General features: G+C 38.0%; 1 protein-coding gene across 1 annotated transcript in view; it reads left to right on the top strand.

Moving 5' to 3' along the window:
- The window catches only part of WWC2 (WW and C2 domain containing 2), a 106,369-nt gene that overhangs the window by 64,710 nt on the left and 22,878 nt on the right, over positions 1-18,781 (top strand). The window contains exons 7-12 of the mRNA XM_009277347.2: positions 275-421; positions 1,403-1,476; positions 5,787-6,029; positions 10,919-11,008; positions 12,935-13,548; positions 17,093-17,216. Coding sequence (XP_009275622.2) covers positions 275-421; positions 1,403-1,476; positions 5,787-6,029; positions 10,919-11,008; positions 12,935-13,548; positions 17,093-17,216 — 1,292 coding nt within the window. The remainder of the gene's footprint in view (positions 1-274; positions 422-1,402; positions 1,477-5,786; positions 6,030-10,918; positions 11,009-12,934; positions 13,549-17,092; positions 17,217-18,781) is intronic.

Raw genomic sequence — 18,781 nt, forward strand, 5'->3', positions numbered from 1 at the left:
AATCAGCCAAGTATTTAAGTGGTTGACAAGTTTAAAAAAACAAACAAAAAAAGAGACAAAACCACATGAGTAGTTTTTATATTGTCACAGGTGTTGGTCACCCTTAGTGTCGCCTACCAACTGCTTGGTTAGAAGGATAGTTCGCTTAATATGACGTAAACCCAGAATTTTTATATTGGAGCCTTTTATGTAAACATCTTTTGGGGATAAACTGGTATAAACACGGTAAAGTACAAAGGAACTTTAACACCACCTCCTTCTGTTTCCTGGACAGAGTCTTGCAAAGCTGAGAGAGAAATTCAGTCTTGACCAGACCATTGGGAAATCTGAACCAGACTTGAGTTCCAGCTCTGTAAACTCCCAGCTGTGTTTTTCTAGACAAACTCTGGATACAGGGTCTCAGACTGACATTTCTGGTGAGGTGAGCTTTTTTCCATTTTGTCAAATATAAAGAGAAATTGAATCAGAATGCTGCAGTTAATGGAATTGGAATGAAATGGTTGTTTACTGTTCCTGATAGGTGTGTGTATATATATACACACACGTTTAAGAGAGAATTACTTGGAATCAGTTACCTGATTTTTTTCCCCCTTAAATTTTAAATCAAGATTCGGATGAACTTTATACGTTTGGCATGAAGCGTTTATGACAATTTGATTTAATCAAATAGTTCCAGTACAGTGAAGATCAGCATAAGTAGACAGTATTTTTTGCATCTGTCTATAGGATGTTTCACCTTACAGAATTAATTCAATATGAAGATGTTTTTAATTTTCAGAAACAAGATCTCAGAATTTAAATGTGCAATTTCATTTCATGCGGCTGAAAAACTGGTAGTGGAACTACTTGTTCAGTGATTCATTAAAACCTTCTCTGTTTCACTGACAGTATATTTACATATACAGAAAGCTGTGCTTAATTTTGGTACCTTCTTTGAAGTTCTGTGAGCTAAGTTTATAAGGAAGAGACTGTACAAGGCTTTCCAAACAAAGAGCTAAGCTTGTCTATGTTTTGTAGCAAATTTATTGAAGTCTTACTTTGAAATGCACTGACTTAGTTCTAAATTCTGAGTTCAGCAGAGTTCAAAGTAGGAGGTCAAAATTTTGGGTGCAATCACTGCAAGATTTTTTTGAAAATGCTCTTGCTTTACTCTGATGGAATATGGACAATTGGTAGTACAGTAGGTATAAATAGATGAACTGGATCAGAAGAAAACGGCACTGTTTTGTACATCTGAGTAGATTTCTAACTAGGCATTTAACAGCGAGTATATGGCTGCAGATGGGTGTGGTTTTATTTTTTTAAGTCACGATTTTTCTAGCCTGTGGATAGGTTTTGTTGATTCATTTAACAGCTTTACACAGTAATAAGGCTAATATTTTTTTTCTTTTTTGCTCAACAGGTTGGAGCAAGTAGAAGATCACATTTAGCAGAGAAGGTCAGACTAAGTCTTCAATATGAAGAGGCAAAAAGAAGGTAAGAGGGTTAGTTGCTTTGTTAAGTTACAGTCTCGAGTTGGGAAGGTGCCTGATCTCTGCAGCACTTAACATTGTGCTCGCAGTGACATCTAGTGGACGGCTCTCTGGAGGCACTGGGGGCATTACTGCAAAGTGTTTCTTTTCCTTCAGAACGCAAGCAGGCTTTCAGGAGCAGTCGGTGCTTCTGAACAGTAGGTTTTACATTTAATGCTAAGTTGAATGTGTTAAGAAAGAAAATGCAGACAGTGACAAATTAATGGCAGTTCCAGGATTAAGGGAAGAGAGTGAGCTGGCTTTCCACTGAAAGGGGTTGCCAGGTTATTTATGTCCATTATATCCTTCTTTGGGATCATCATTTCAGTTTACTATGCCACTGAAGGCTCTTCAGTTTTAGAGTTGCTTTGGACTTCCAGTGCAGATTTAGTAGGCTTAATTATGTCTTTTTTTCCCTGGGACTTTGGATAATTTAAATACTTGTTATCACTAAGCGGTTGGGCTTTTTTAATGGGTTTAACCTGAGGAGAAAAGAAATCAGGAGCTTCTCCACTGATGAATGTGGAACGCCTTTCAAATAAAGTTCTGCAGTGGTTGCTCATGAAAGCAGTGCCATTTTGATGAATTGCCACAGCACTGAAGGTTGGGCATCAGAAAGCAGAACATTCAGGGTTAGAATGACATGCCTTCCGGTGCACCAGAAGTGCTGCATAATACTGGGGGAAGATTTAATTTTTAAAAAGGAAGATTTACTATTTAAAAAAAAAAAAAAAAAAAGGGTGTGTGGCATATCTCTCTATTAATAATGTATTAATTGTGTTATATTATTTTATAATACTTTTCACAAAATTAGGTGTCAGCTATTCAGAAACCGTATAGTTTTTGTTATGGAGGTGCTTTGTAATTTAAGGGGAATAGAAACCTAAAAAGTTATCCCACACCCAAAGTTCCTTTTTTACTATGAAGAACTAAACAAGGCAATAAAATAAAAAACCAGCACTTTTCCCCAGATGAAAACTGTGCCTAAAATGCCATTTAATCTGAGATTTAAGTGTTATTTCAGTTGGAATACTGTGGCATGGTCAATTAGAAAACTAGGAAAAGAAATTTGCAGCTTATAAATACAAAGTAAAGGCATAGTTAGTTTTTATGTTTTAAAGGCAGGAGGCTGCACAACCAACATTTTTTTGCCTAATTTCAAATATATACCCTCCTCATACAGAGTAGTAGCTACCATCCTTGCCGGTAACAACAGTAATCCTTTATATTCTCATTACGGATCATAAAACTTTATTATATAATCAGTGCATTCAACAAAGAGTGCTAAGGCTATTGTGTTTGTTTAGTATTGAACATGTATGATTTTGGCTCAGAATCATGTACATAATATTAATTGTCAGATGGTGTTTTAGATGCAGATAGATGGCATTTTTTCTCAGGCGTAATTGATCCAAAACCAGATCATCCTCTGTTTTGACTATGTCTTGATACCAAGAAGTCCCAGCATTGTGTTTTCTCTCTCCTTTATAGGAATAAAAAAATTCCTGGCAGTAAGTAAGTTTACCACTTCTACCTTAAAAAGGTTAAAAAAAAAAAAAGAAAAAAAAGTACAATGTTCAGAGTATAGAGTACTGCAGCACAAGATCTTACTTTCTCACAAATTAGCCAAGAACGTGGGTCGAAATTTCAGTAGCTCGTGTACTTACCTTTGCATAACGAAGTATTTGTTCTATATAACATTAGTGTGTTTCAAGGTTAAATTATCTCCTTTTAAATGGTATCTTTATTCAATTTTGTCTGAAAACTGCCCAGTAATGAATATTCTTTTAAGCTTTAAATAAGACAATCATATGCCTTGAAGACACCGTTAAAGTCTTTAAAGTGTTTGCACATACTGGTTTTATCAGTGACTACAAGGTGAACTTAATAAAGTGTACATATCTTGGAATAATGAAGATACATACCAGTTTGCACATAAAGTTCAGTACCTAATTACATCCCCCCCTAATTATTATGGCCATTGTAATCATCACTATAATTTAGTAAGTATTGACCACCTTTTCTGAAATATTAAATGTGCAAATTCTTAGTTGTTTTGTGTTAAAATAACTAAGAGAAAGAGGATCTTGTAAGTGAACTTCTCCACTTGAAAATTATCAGATAATTTTGTATGTTGCATATTTTATGTTGCTTAGCCAGCAGAATGTCTTGAAGAGGTGGAATGTTGATGTTAACTATGCTAAATTCAGTTGCAATTGTTATTCAAAAGGATCTGATATAGCATGCTGACAATCCTATCCTGATGTGGTGAAGCTCTGGCTAATACTCCTTGTTGACCTGTTGAGCAAGGACTTCCTTAAAAGTGTGAGACCAGTTCAGTTTTCATATCCATCTAGGCCTTTGCCTGTCTGATGAGGCAGCTGAAAAGAGCATCAGTTACGGTAGCAGAACGTTGTCTGTAGCAGGGGGAGCAAACGAACTGTTTGGAGACCACCATCCCATCCCATAAGCCATCAAACAGCTGTCAGTAGCAGTTACTTTCAGAACAAGGTTAGCTAGAACCAGTGACCTGGAGATGAAAATCTTAACATTTCATTATCCATCTGAAATTACTAGGTTGTTTTCCCTCTGAGTACTGCTCCTCTAAAGGACTGTTTAATATGAATGATATATGTAACAGCTGCAAAATATGTTGAAATGCTTCATTTAATTTCACTGCTGATAGTATTTCTGTTTATTTTGCATTGTTTTTCTGTGAAAATACCCTGAGTCAAACTTGTTCTTGCAGGGGTTTGGTGGGAGTATGGGTTGTTTTCATTTTTTTTTTAAGCTGTTGTTTTTTCATTGAGGTGCAGATGAGAAGGAATTGTTACCTATGGGAAAAGAAAGGGGGGGAGTTCCCCTTAAGCTTCTAGTATAAGCAATGGGATAGTTAGATTCAATATTAACTATTCTTAGTTTTGACCATAAATAAATGCCTTAATGTACTGTAAAATTAATACCAGAGATGCAAGATAAGCATGATATTATTAGTTTTGTTAATCACAGAAAACAAACTGGAAAGAAGAAAAACGTTTTCCCAGAAATCTGTCGGAACTACAGGAAGATTATACATGCCAAATTATCTGTGTGTATTTATGAAGTATGGCATGGGTCATTACCTTAGGTAGTGCCTGGTAACATTGAAGTTGCACAGACTTGTATCAGTTGTTGAGCTGACCTAGGTTTATTTAACTGTGGCAGTTACAAATAAATAAAAGTAGCAGATCAGTTCCTCTTGCCCTAGATTGTATGGGAACATCTTTCTATTTTGACTTCTCCTTTCTCTGCCTTTTTCCCAGCCTACAAGAAAGAGGTGCAGGCGGCTAGGAGCCGTTACATAGTTCAAAGCTTCCATATCTTTAGCTATGCAGCTGGTTCGGGTGTGGCTAGGGCTGGAAGTGACTGAAAGTTATCCCCTTATTAGATACGTGGCACCAATAAAGGGAATTTTTAAGCTTTCACAGTGGACAGTGAGTCTTTATTGCAAAACCTGCACTTTTTAAGCTATGCTGCTGAGCCCATAGACAGAATGATTATGGAGACTGAATACTGGAAATAATCTGTCTTGATCAGGACTGAGCTATAGTACAATAATAATGTAGGGAAGTTTCTGCTTCTATTATATGCATGTATCTGTGCAATAAGTATGGATAACCAAGTTTTGGGTGTCTTAACTCTGTGATTTGACAACTGTGATGGCAACAGCAGTTGCACAAACTCAAATTTTTGAGTTAATAATCTCCTTTCTCTTTAGGTAGCTGCTGTCCCGTTACCTTTTATTTTAATCCCATAGAAAAACAATGCTTTTGCCTTCTAAGATTTGCATACATGCATTCTGCTGAAGTGAGCACCTTGCTATGGTGCGCATTCTTTCACCATGGTCGTTGCTGTTTCTGAGGAGCAGTCAGCTTCCAACAGCTTAGGAGAAATCCATCGTACCCCTAGATGAGTAAAGCATAGTGCCACTACTATGTTACCAGACAGATCACTTTCAATAAAGCTTTTATTAACGTTATGACTTTTACTTCAGCTCGACATTTGAACAGGAGCAACTCATTTTTAAAGCATATGCATGTTGCTGTTGGCCTGGATAGGTGGCTTGCTTTTCTGGCATAGTCTGCATTCTTGTGAAGCAAAACTAATTAAAAGTATGGCTTTGAGTAGAAAATGTTGTTATATGCTGATACCTTTCAAAATATTGTATCACTTTTCTTTTTCCTGGAATTTGTGTGCTATGCTGGGCTCAGACAAATCTGCTGTGTTTTACTTCAGCATGGCTAACCTGAAGATCGAACTCTCGAAGCTAGATAGTGAAGCCTGGCCTGGGGCACTGGATGTGGAAAAGGAAAAACTGATGTTAATCAATGAAAAAGAAGAGCTTTTAAAGGAACTGCAGTTTATCACACCACGCAAACGTACTCAAGATGAGCTAGAGCAGCTAGAAGCAGAAAGGAAGAGGCTTGAAGAAGAGCTGCTGTCTGTAAAAAGCACACCCAGTCAAGCACTTGCTGAAAGGTAAGAGGTTGTCATCTGCTAATACTAAATGCTGCTTTTCTGCAGTCTAACCTTTGTAGTCATTACAGATCCTGAACTATGCCTTGATGGGCTGTTTTCCTTCAGTAACTGTCCTATGTAGATCTTAATTAAATTTGTTATTAGCCCACTGGGCAGAAACACAAAGAAGTCTTCTGTACTGTAGCAGAATGCAAACACCCTGTATGTGCTCTGCAATATCAGTTGCTCTGTGTTTGTTACCAGCATGAAAATGCCTGTGACAGATGTTAAATAACTGAGGAATGTCAACATACCAGCAGGAGGGCAATATATCATTCACTCATTTCTGATAATAGCTGTAAACTATTTGAACTCAGGTTACAAAGATTATCTTGATTGTTAGAACATCTGAAGCCTTTCATTGTGAGTTTTATTACATACAAAAATGCAACCAAAAGGGGGGAAAAAAAAAGTTCAGAGGAGAAGTACAGTTGTTGCAAAAGTTTCCTAACTTGCTGCTACCTAACTGGTAACCGAAGCAACTCCCACAATAAATTGTTTTAGCCAGTTGCAGAGTTCGAGAAAATCAAAGGTGACTGTCACAAATAGACTTTTCATCAACTGTAAGTGGAAATAAATTTATGGGCACCTCTAGCACACATAAAATGCAATAAACACAAAATGTCATTGCGTGTATCAGTGTAGTATGCCTTATTGAAGTAATACAATCAGCACTGTAAGCCTTTCCTACTTCCCTCTGCTAGGAAACACGTGCTGTTGCTCCAGTTTCACTGAATGGCAGAATTCCCGTTAGTGGCATTAGAAGTTGGGTCCCAAATTGTAGCTGAGTAGTGAGGAAATTTTTTGTTTACAAAGTACGTATGTGTGTATTAGGCGTGATTTTTAAACATTTTTGTACACTTTATAATAGTTTAAACTGCATTATATTGATAATCTAAATGTGTTTTAGAAGAAGGGTTATGTCCTACTGGAATGATATTTTTACAGGAGAAATTGCCTGTCTGTGTTAGTAGTATCTAGATTACCATGGATCCGTCAATAATAGGGGTCAATAATAAAATCACATTGACAAACAAATAATTTGAATCTAAGGTTCTGATAATATGCTGTTGTAAATAATAGCTAAATCTTGACTCATGCTGTAAAATGGTAGCTGGTTTCTTAGTCTTGTGCTTTGGATTTGCTTGTTTAGTGCCAAAGAAAATTCTGCACCTGACCATTTTCCCCATATATGTCAGATGCCAAACTTGGATTACTAAGGGCAAGTCAAATTGTCTCCCACTGTCAAGAAGAAATGAAACTGCAGATTTTTTTTCCATGTATAGTGACACAACTACTTGTTACAGCTTAAAATTTTTTCCCCTCTACTGTCTTCAAATTTTTTTCCCTTTGATTTTCATTCCTGAAAATGTGGAATTTTTTCTTGAGGTTACTGTAAGACTTCATGTCATACACTGATGGTTGAGGTAGTATTTATGGTGGCTTCTGGTTTGCTTTTTTGCCATTCCAGTGAATCTCCAGTGAATTTCTACCTGCAACTCTGATATTAAAACTGTCTCCCTTGACTTCAGAGCACAAAAATTCTTTCACATTAAGCTATTTTGAGGATTATTTCTGGTGTGTCTGCTATAAACATAAAGAAAATTTTCATTTTGTAGAAGGATTCAGATGGTGAAACTTCTCCTGAAATGTTAATTTGAGAAATGGATACAGTTAATTGTATCAACCATCAGCATTTTAATTCTTGGAGATGAGGAAGATTCTCCTCTCCATTATCAGTGGAGGAGCCACACCATCTTCAAAGTGCTGCGCTGTTGTTGCATTACTATTTTCTTTCATGAAATTTCATGAATGCCTTAGGTTTCCAGTGTTTTCACAGGTACTGATAATGAAGCAACAGTGTAAGAAGCTATGGATTGTGTCAGAGCTTGATGCGACAAGGGTTTCTTGTTTTAGTTTGGTTTTGGGTTTTTTTATTATTTTTTTCTGAAGGGGGAGGAAACAGAAGACTTGCTCTGACTTAAAAACATTATAGCATAGCCCTGGGTTATTTTGGAGTAGGATGCTGAAATTGCCACTAGTAGATGTACTCGGAATCAATTTACAGAAGGAGGGTATAAATCATAACATATCAGCTTCAATAAAGCAGAGACAGGGCATACTCTGATTGCTTTAAGAAGCCTTCCAGCAACTGTATAGAAATATCTGGATTGTGGAACTGTTGAGAACTATTTGCTGCTTTCTTGCCTCTACGTTCATGTCAGGGAGATTCCATTACTGCTTTAGTCCTTGGCAAAATCTTCTAAGTAATCACAAGTATTTAAACAGAAGCATGATTTAACTACTTGATTGTGCTGTTGCCTGCAAAACGGGCCCCTGCTCTTGTGCCTGTCATAAACAAACATGTCTACACAAGTTCGCATTGAAAGGTGAGGTATGTGCACTTAAAATTTTTAATTTTTTTTTTTTAAGATTCTATGCCCCTCTCAGCAATGTTACAATTTAAGATCAAAACTGGAGAAAGATGTCTCTCTAACACTCAAGTCGCTTCTGCAATGAGTAATAGGTTAATTTAGATAGGAGGGGTGCAAACAGGAGAGATTGAGAGACCCATGTCAGAATAGGTAACCCGATGGTTGTTTAGGTGTTTACATGGTCTTTGGGATATTAAAGTTCCTGCTTACGCTGTAAAGAAGGAAGGTTCATTGTTTGAAACTTTTGGGGGTTGGTTTGTTTGTTTTTAATTTGGTCTGATGTAGAATTGAAAAAAAATTTCCTGGAATCTCAATTTGTTGTGAGATAATAAAATTATTTCCTGTATGTCTTGGAACTTCCAGGAGTTATTTCATCATCTAGCTTGTGTTTGTGACTTGTGACTAACATCTTTCTGAAATTTACCTACAGGTATTAATACTACTTCTTTAATTACTAGTGGATCAAATTACATCTAGGAAATAATGTTTTTTCAGGAGCTAAATTATATGGGATAAATTACATTTTATCAACCTCCTTAAGATGATAAAGGAAAAAAAACTTTTGCTTGTGCTTTGGAGAAAAAACCAAACCAACCTTTTAGTTTAACAGTACAAATTCAGTGGAACAACTGTAGGTGTCTGTTTTGAGGACTCCAGTCAGAGAAGTCCCTAAGCTTTTAATTTTCTTTCTTGCCTTTTGCCATTAGTAGTTGAACACATACAGCAATTTTTGTGCCTTTTCCTTGAAGATAAAATGATAGTTCACTATTGAAAAGCCACAAAAGAGCTAATGAAGAGCACTCTTGCTTTGGAAAAGCAGGATAGATTAGGCTTTAAAAGAAGGCAGAAGGCATTGATAAATAGTAAAATGGCAAGAAAGAGTGTCTGGTACCATAGATGAGCATAACTCTTGGTTTGGAAACCTGTGTGTATGTCTTCCTGAGCAAAGAATGAAATACCATGTATGCTTTTAACAGTCTTGGGAGGCATTGGCAGATGAACATGCTGCGGTGTAAGAGCGCACGCAGCGTAGGCAGTGGAGCGGAAGCTCACACCCTGGCTGACCTCGGGGTAACTTATTCACCTTTGCATAACACAGATTTGCTCGCTGAATAAGCATGGTGTAAGCAAGTGCTTTTCATGCTTTGCTGAATTGAGGACTTAATGTCTTTTTACTGGTATCTGACACTCAAAGAGAGTGAATCCTGGGAACTCTCAAGTATTTCATTCAGTTTGCATAAGAAAGCAATGGTTAATTTTTGGGTTTTGTTCTTTGAAGTGTTGTCTGCATTTGAGTTTTAATTTATACATCCTTGAGATGCTAGAAAGGCCAAAGGAAATGTTTCTGAGAATGAACATTGAAATTTTTTTATTATTATTATTAATTTTAGAGAAGGAGGGGCGGGAGGTTTTTTTTTTTTATATTTTTTTTTTTTGATGTTGCTTGAGAACTTGTGACATGTGTCAGTTGACTGAGCAAGGGCTAGAGGAGAATATACTAATCCACAACTACAGGAGTGTGTTAGCTGAATCCACTGAGGGAAAGCAATTTATTTCATGTTGTAAATGGAGTGATAAAAGGGAATTATAAAAGGAAAAATCACTGTAAAGGTTAGTGAATCCTTTCTGCTAGCAGCCAGCCAAAAGGAATGGGAGAGTTCCACCATTTGTGGGTTTAGAGCTAGGCTGGATAACAGTGCAGGAGGCAATAAATCCTGCTTTTTCATAAAGGTGAACCTTGATAATGAGCATTACAATGCTGTGTGGCTCTGAGGTGATGACAAAGCTGTTGGGGATGTAGAAATCTTTACCAAGGACTCCTAAATATGGTCTGTCATCTCAGAACCTTGAGCTTGAATGCTGTTTTGATTTACTATGCTTTGTCTCTATATGAAGACTCTGAAGTCAAAGGGAGTGCTGTAATTTTAAACTTCCTGCAGTGCTACCCCAAGTTCTTGCATTATGAGAACTAACACTGGTATTAGCGTTCTTTTGGGTTTTTTTCTGAAACTATTATTAAGTGAGGAGCCAGTCTACAGCATGGCTTTTTAAAGCTGTATTAGTGCAGATCTTATTTTCCTGAAGTTGCGGCTATTTTCCCAGTGCTCATCTGTTACTCTTTTATTGGGTGCATGTTCCCCTTGGTACAGTGTGACTGTACCACCGCTCTGCTTGCTTGTACACTCCGCAGGTTTGTTACAGCGCTTAGTATTCTGCAGGTAAAGTCACTCTGCTGAAGCAGTTAGGGTTTTATGATAGGACTGAGAGCTAACACAGTCTCTTGGATTTTAGTAGTTGCCAACCAGATGAAAATATGAGGGATCTTCGCTTTGTTTCTGTCTTGCCTATAAAGTATGTTAGCCTCCAGATTATTTTGTAATGCTTTCCTATAATTATATGTACCTCTCTTTCCAGATTGAAATTGGAGGAGAGAAGAAAAGAGTTGGTACAGAAACTTGAAGAAACTACGAAGTTAACTACTTATTTGCATTCACAGCTTAGGAGGTGAGACTGTACTGCATAATGTAAAATGGGTTTTCAGCAACAGTCCAGTGGACCTGGCTGTCTAAACTTCATTCCTAGGTTTTTCTGTTAGCTGGAAGCTGAACAAAAGTTGTTTAATATTTAAGTAAGAAAATGCAAGTGTAACAGCTTCAAGCATTTTGCCATCATGCAAACCTGGTGTACCTTTATAATTTCAGTAAGCACTCAAGACTGGATTGAATGGATTTTTTGCACAGTTTCCATAATTAAGCAGGCAGACATTATTTTGCTTCAGTATAAATAAATAAATCGGGAATTCTCTAATTGGTCATATCTTCAAAATCCTGTCATTGAGGAGACCAAATGGTTTCTCAGAGTTCTGTCTAAAGTGAGTTATTAGAACTGTAGCCTTTATTCTGTATAATAACTGGAGAGGCTTAATGAGTACATGTATGCACGTAAATACTTAGGTGAATAGTTGATTCCGGTTTTATTCTTCAACACTGACTTACACTTTCTGTAGACAGAAACATATCCTCAGCAGGATATTTTCTTTCCTGACAGTCATTGATTCAAAGTCTGACTCTGGGTTTATGAAATTCATAGTGATAACAAAATATTAATTAGTTACAGCAACTGTTAACTCAAACACATTGCTCTGATGGGATTCTAATATTTAATGATACATGTAACTGGTCCTAGGGAAGCGTTTCTCTCACTTCTGGCCTGTACCCTGGGCTACCAAATCATGTGTCCATTACATTTATTTAGAAAATCCTGAATTTTCTTGCATATCCCAGTTGGATACACCAATCAGACACTGCATTAATGTTTACCTATTCTCTTAGAAATCAAAATGGGGCTTTAAGAGGAAAAACGTTTTTAAGCATTCTGTAAAGGTCCTCTCACAGTAAGCCATACCATCCTATTCCTGGGATCTAGGCTGGCTTAGCGATTTCAAAACATCTCAGCCAGATCCCATAAATTGCATTTTGATTGGTGATTAGTTAGGAAAAGAGTCTTTTAAATAATTTTTTAAAGTATTTTGTGCTTGTGTGTGTTTGGACTTTTGGGGGTCTCTTTGTCCTTTTAAAAGCAGTTTTCTAGGCCAGTGGCAAAATGTTTAAAGTTGATAGCTCTGTTATTGCTCAGTAAACATCTTTTAAGTGTTTAGAAGGGGCTGCCTTGAATTATTTTTCCTGACGTTTTTTCCCAGCAGAGTCCTCCTGAGCCAAGGCAGTGACAGTTTCTCTAGCCTGGCAGGGCTCCTTATCTTCTACTATTAACAGGAGAAGATTGAATAGATTAGACTAGACTAGACTATTTCAGTTGGAAGGGACCTACAACAATCATCTAGTTCAACTGCCTGAGCAATTCAGGGATTGCACATTATGGCCTTTGCCATCCTTAAGTAGTTGGATTTACTGTGCATGTAGAGTGTTTATTGTCTTACAGATGTGAAGCAGTTCTGCTGTAAGTTGTCTCCTTCTAGCTGCCATCTTTCCCAGGTGCTTGGGCAGAGGGCAGGCTGCATAAATTGCTCTAGAGGTGGTAGCACTCCTCTGCTGCCATAACTTCCTTCCTGGGGATCCCTTTCCTGTCACATTGACCCTATGAGTGCCCACACCAGGGTGGAGTGGGTCTTTGCAGGAATATAGCAGCTGAGAAGGCTGCTGTTACTGCCGGACCAGTTTGTCAAATCTGCAAGCCTCCTGAAGAAAATGGGCTTTCGGAGCAGGCTGTAAGCTGGATAAATTGCCCTGATGGGCAATTGTTCAGGTTGGGCACACTAAACCCAGTATGAGTGCTTAAAAGAAATAATGCCCCAAGCAGCATTCAGTTGTGAATTGTTATAGTGCAGCTCCAGTCAATCTTATCTCTCCTTGTACCGTTTTGTGCTAGTTCAGTTTAGTAACATCAGTGTACGTGTTTGTGCTTTCTTTGCAGCCTCTCAGCTAGTACGTTATCTGTGTCTTCAGGGAGCAGTCTGGGATCTCTGGCGTCCAGCCGGGGATCTCTGAACACGTCGAGCAGAGGGTCGCTAAACTCGCTTAGCTCCACGGATCTCTACTATAACCAAGGCGATCAAATAACAGATTTGGACTATCAGTATAAACTTGACTTCATATTGCAAGAAAAAAGTGGTTACGTTCCTTCAGGGCCTATCACTACTATTCATGAAAATGAAGTGGTCAGTTCCCATGGGAGACTGGGTTACAGTGACTCTCCTTCAGCTGCAGACCATCCCAAATTGACTGAACCTCCCAAATCTGTGACATCACTGTCTTCCAGATCCTCATTGTCCTCCTTGTCCCCCCCAGGCTCCCCTTTGGTTTTAGAAGCTGCATTTTCAGTGTCAGCTCAAAATTCCCCTCTGCATCACCTCACTACGGACTTTGAAGACTGTGACCTCTCGGGTGATTTTGCAGGCATTAGTCTCTGTGAGAACCAAATATTGTTGGACTCTGAAGCCAGAGCAGGATCTCAGATTCCTACAGATGTTAAAGATCTTAATGAAGGCATTAGGCAGCCTCTGCCTTCTCTACATGAAGGAAATTCAGGTAATAAAAAAACCTAATGTCAAATGTATATGTTACGTGAAAATTTTGAACCAACAGCTGGCTCTTGAATGGGGAGGTACCTCATGTAACTGAACAGTATCTTGATCAGCATACGTTTGCCATGGTGGGCAGTCAGTAATTCTGAGGGACGTTACATAAGTTCTAGTTTTGGGTGCAGAGAGCTATGATCACCCCAATTCCATCTACATTTTTCAATAGCTATCTCAGAAGGAAAGTTCATGTATTGCAGACTCTGTTGTGAAAAAATAACAGAAAAACCTGAAGCTGGATCTTGGAAGACACGGATGCATGGTGTTCCTAGGTATTGTCAGGATGTATGGGGATAGAGCAAAAATACTCTCTGCTGGTTTTTGGTAACTTGAAATCAGGTACTTTGTTTCTCACTGAAGAATAAATCTTCTGATTTTTTTACTGACATCCTCAGTAAAAGAGATTTCTGGACTTCAGAGTTAGAATTTTTATGTGCGTATGTATATCTAGTTATTTGAACCTGCTGTCACTGAAAGATCTGCAGTTCATTTTTATGTGAGTTGAGAAAGACAAGTGACCATGTGCCATGTAAGTTACAGTGAGGCTCTCCCCATTTTTAACATGGATTTCATAGCTTTTAGCTTTTTATCCATCTGAGTTAGAACAAAGCTCCTAAGCTAGTCCAGGCTCCCCCTACAGTCTGTGGGTAACTTCCAAAAGAATGAGTCATCTTATCCTAAAACATACTTCCCTTTAAGGAAGATGGAATGAATGACCCTGTAAGCTATGGAGGTATCCTTAGTAACGAGTTAACTTTAACTTTGAGATGGCTGAATTAGGTGTAATGAATTCCACTTCTAGTCTGCAGTAAAAGCCATGCAACATACTTAGTTGTCTTATATTGTCAAAGCCTTTGGCAGTCAGAACTTCAAAAATCCCAGCTGTCAAGAATTGATGGCTTGTCCTCAGTCTTAGAGTGTTGACTTTGCTGCCTTTTGATAGGGTTGACAGTATGTTGTGCTTTCTCTGCACGTTTATTGACTTTTTCTAGTGTCATTCTGTGTCACTGTCTTTAAGTATGTTGCAAACTGTTCGTGTGTTTACGTTACACAGTGGCTCTGTTTTCCCAAGGAAGAACTGAGGGAGCCAGATTTCCACTAGTGCTGAGCACTGGCAGCCCTATTTGAAACCTGATCAGCACCTAGCATACCCAGTGCCACATTTTTGGGCCTGAATTGATAGTGAAGCGGCTAACTGAAGAGTTTGGGTGTCAGAATTAATACAGCCTAGCTCTAGAAAGTGCATTGTCCAGATTTGTTGTCAAGCTTGAACCCTTGTGCCTGGAGTTTGCCAGTTTTTAATAAAAGTACCTGGACGTATTGATACAGACATATTTTAATGAGAAAATTGCTTTTATTTCTCTTTGTAACATCTGTTGGTTAATTAGATTAGCTTAGTGCAATACCGTAGTAATTTCAATATTGACCAGAGCAATGTGGCACCAGAAGATAAATGTATGGTATACATAGTACAAGCTGGGAGTCCCCCCTCTGTTCAACTGTGCAGAAAGAAAAAAAAGAAATTGACTGATGTCCTTATGGTCTGAAACTGTGAAATGCAAAGTGGACAAACATGGAAAGGGATTTGGGGGGGACGGGGTCATTTTGTCCTTTGTCTTTTCAGTATAGTGGAACACGGTAGTTATTTTGCTGTAGAGCCATATTATAAAAAATGGAAAAAATTTTCCTGCCCGTATTTCAGCAGCATATCCTTTCCAGATTAACAACAACTTTCAGTCTGTCTGTCTTTGCAATCTGGCTGCAACTCATCTAGTCTGAGAACTGAATTTAGGATGGTTTGGAATTTGGGAACACATAGGGCTATGAGGAATCAGAATTATTTTTTTTAAATTTATGTCTTTAGGTCGTTATTTTCAGAGGCATCATGTAGTTGTCTAACGTTTTTGAGCTTCTTTGACAACCTGTTATTCTGGATAGTGTCAGGGTGTCTTTTAAGTCTGTAAGTAGTTATGGTTTTAAAATATAAATTCAGTATGAAGAATCACAGGATGATACTTCCTCAATGTAGGGTCATATATATGATACAAGTTAACTTTACATCTGTATTAAGACTGCCAAAACAAGCACTCAGATTTTGAAAAGCCAGATATTAATTAATTATGCTTCAGTACCTCTAGTGTCTGCAGTAAAATAGGCCTCCTGGTGAGGCTTCAGTACATTAGCAGTGAGACGTAGACCTGGGGTTGGTTCCGTGTTTCTACTCCAGTTTCGTTCTTGGAACTGCTGCAATGCTGAATGGGAAGGTTTTCAACAAACTCAGACGGAGGCGTAAAACCTGCATGGAAAATTTCAGCTCACTTACTTAACAAGACTACAAATCGGAATACTGCTGAATCTTAATTTGGAGGTAGACAAACATACCTGAACGCAGTATAGCTAGTATTTTCATGTAATAGTCTGCATTGGCTTTTTAGATGCAGTGCTCACCTGCTTCTCTGTCTGTCTCTGACTTTTCTGTACAGGTGAACCATACAGGTATTTGCTCCTCTGCACGTGTCCCTGCTGTCAGAAACCAAGTTGGAATATCATGTAGCTCTTCCACAGTCAGTCTCTGTCATTGTCAAAGTCAATTTAGGCTGCTGTGGTAATTCCTAAGGGTAATCAATAAATCATGTCATCACCTTCACCCCTCACGTGGTGGTGGGGGGAAGGGAAAGAGCACTTCATCATCAAGGAAAAAGCATTCCTACTGCTATAAATAAAAGCACAAATGCAGCAATCAATCATCTAATCTGAAGCCTTAAATTTTAAACATCTTAAGAAGATGTAAAGTCATGATTCAGGTGGGGACGATAATGCATACCAATATCCCCACCCCTTGGCAGATAAAAGTACTGCATAGGCCCTCAACTTACTATGCTGCAGAACGTGGCTTTCCGTGAATGCTGCTGCTTCACTGCATGACACTAGCATGACATTATGAATGTGAGTTGAAGATTAAAGCTTAGTAGTGGTTGATAGTAAAGAGACCGTAGCATAAAAAGTTTTTGATAGTAAACCAGAGGGGATTTTTAATTTCTAGCGGTTATATCACTGGGGAGAGGGCATCTGTCTCACTTCTGAATATTTAATAAACAGTAGGCAATCACTTTGCATATAGCTGAAATGTTACTATGGTGCAGAATGTGAACATGGCAAATACAGGTTTAAAGATCAGGATAATGAGGGTTAATAATGAAGATAATGAAGGATAATAACTAGCTCGACAGATACGGGTGATGATAGGAGCCTGTATCTCTGGGAAGGAATAATAGTTGTACATTTTCAAGTTCATCAGTTTGGTTATATCCCTAGCCAGAATATGTGGTAACAGCAGTACAGTCTCAGAATGTTTAATGATGTGGAACAAAACTACTCTGTGATACTCACTTAAGGGTCACCACTTTCAACTTGACAACTTTCTAAGCTATGCGCTTCTCTCTTTCTGACTATTAATCTCTTGGACTAATTTTCATTCTCCTTTCTTTTTGTAGGTGTTGACTTACCACGAAGAACAGCTAGTCACCTGCTTCAGGAGAAAACAGCTTGTGTATCTGCTGCCGTGTCTGATGAGTCTGTAGCTGGAGATAGTGGCGTATATGAAGCTTCTGTGAAACGGTAGGTTTGAGAAATAATGCAAGTCTCTCCACCAAAAATTTAAATATATCTATGTCGTGGTTTAACCTCAGCCGGCAACTGAGCACCACGCATAAGCAGTTACGTAGTATCAGCATAAGCAGTTCATTGGTCTTGCCTTTTTTTGTAAATATTTTGTCCTTTCATATTGAAAGGAAGGCACATTTGCCAAACAGTTAAGTTTGATTGCTTTTTTAAGCTAATAAATTTGCATTAGAGTGCTTGTATAACTTGGTTGAGTAGCATTAATATGCTACCTTCTGATCCTGTTTTTTTTTTTTCTTGCTAGAAGTTTTCCTGGGAGAAACGCTGTATTTAAACTATACATGTTCTGCCATGTGGCTGTATTGACTCTACTTTGCATAGCAAAGAATTGCATAGCATTTTGCTTGAACATCTTCTTTTATAAAAAAGAGGATATAGGAAAGATAAGAAAATCTTCAGTTGTAATGTTGGTATGAAAATAATCCAGGTTAGGGTTTAATATTCATGCTTCACTGTGGTGAACAGGATACAAGAAATGTATTTGCTGTTGTTGCTTTTTGACAAGACATAACTTCTACAGGATTATTCATACTGTTTTCTGGCAGTGAGAACAATGAACTTCAGACTGCATAACAGAAGACTATTGCAAACAAAGAGAGAAACCAAAATCTTTATTTTTTACCCCAGTTTTGGCAAGTTGTTGACATTAAGAATTTTTTGTCCTTTTGAATATTCAGAGAGATGTTTTAGCAGGATGATTACAAAGACGTAGATGCATGTGTCCTGTTGCCAGGCTAAATGCTTTTCTATTAGGTAGGTAAAGGTGCATTATGGTATCGTAAATGGGTTTTATTGGTCTCTGATAAAATTACTTCTACTTGTCAAGTTTTTCACAAATTAAAAGGTAATAAAATAGATGAGACCAAATAAAAAAGCTGAAATACAAGAGGGATTTCTCCTGAAGTGTTAGAATGGCCATTCAATCTCATCTTAGGTCATGGACCCATATTTCACCCTGAAGTCTGAATCCTAGTATTGGTTTCCTCCATGTGTTCAGTTAGACCTAATGCAACTTCTTAGGCTGAAATAAACTCCCATCTATTAAAAACTTAGCCTTCACTTGACTGAGTGGCTGTGACTGTGTATCTTGGTTCAATAACCATTGTTGTCTTTTCATTTTGTTTCAATTCTGAGCCACTGTGATCAAAGCTTACTGTCTGCTCCAGTTGTAAGTCCAGTGGATAGAAATGAGCAGACATTGGACCAAAAGCTGTGGATGTGCTGTGGAGCCAGTCTTTAGGTGTCCTCTCCAATGACTGCAAGTGGTGGGATAGGTGGAAAACAGAACAAATTCCTGTCGTCTTCCTGTCGTTACTCAGAAAAGAGGAAGGATGACAGTTGCATCCCCTAAGTCTATGTACAAAAGGAAACTGTTGCCATTTGTGCAAACTAAGATTTGCAGACACTAGTTATTCCATGATAGCTCCAGGTGTGCATACTCTTAATTCTTACTGAGTAGGAAGTAGTGAAGAGGTAATGAGTGTGTCTCTGTGAGTTGCTGA

This window comes from Aptenodytes forsteri, unplaced genomic scaffold (assembly GCF_000699145.1).
Source record: "Aptenodytes forsteri isolate BGI_AS27 unplaced genomic scaffold, ASM69914v1 Scaffold65, whole genome shotgun sequence".
NCBI classification, from domain to species: Eukaryota; Metazoa; Chordata; class Aves; order Sphenisciformes; family Spheniscidae; genus Aptenodytes; species Aptenodytes forsteri.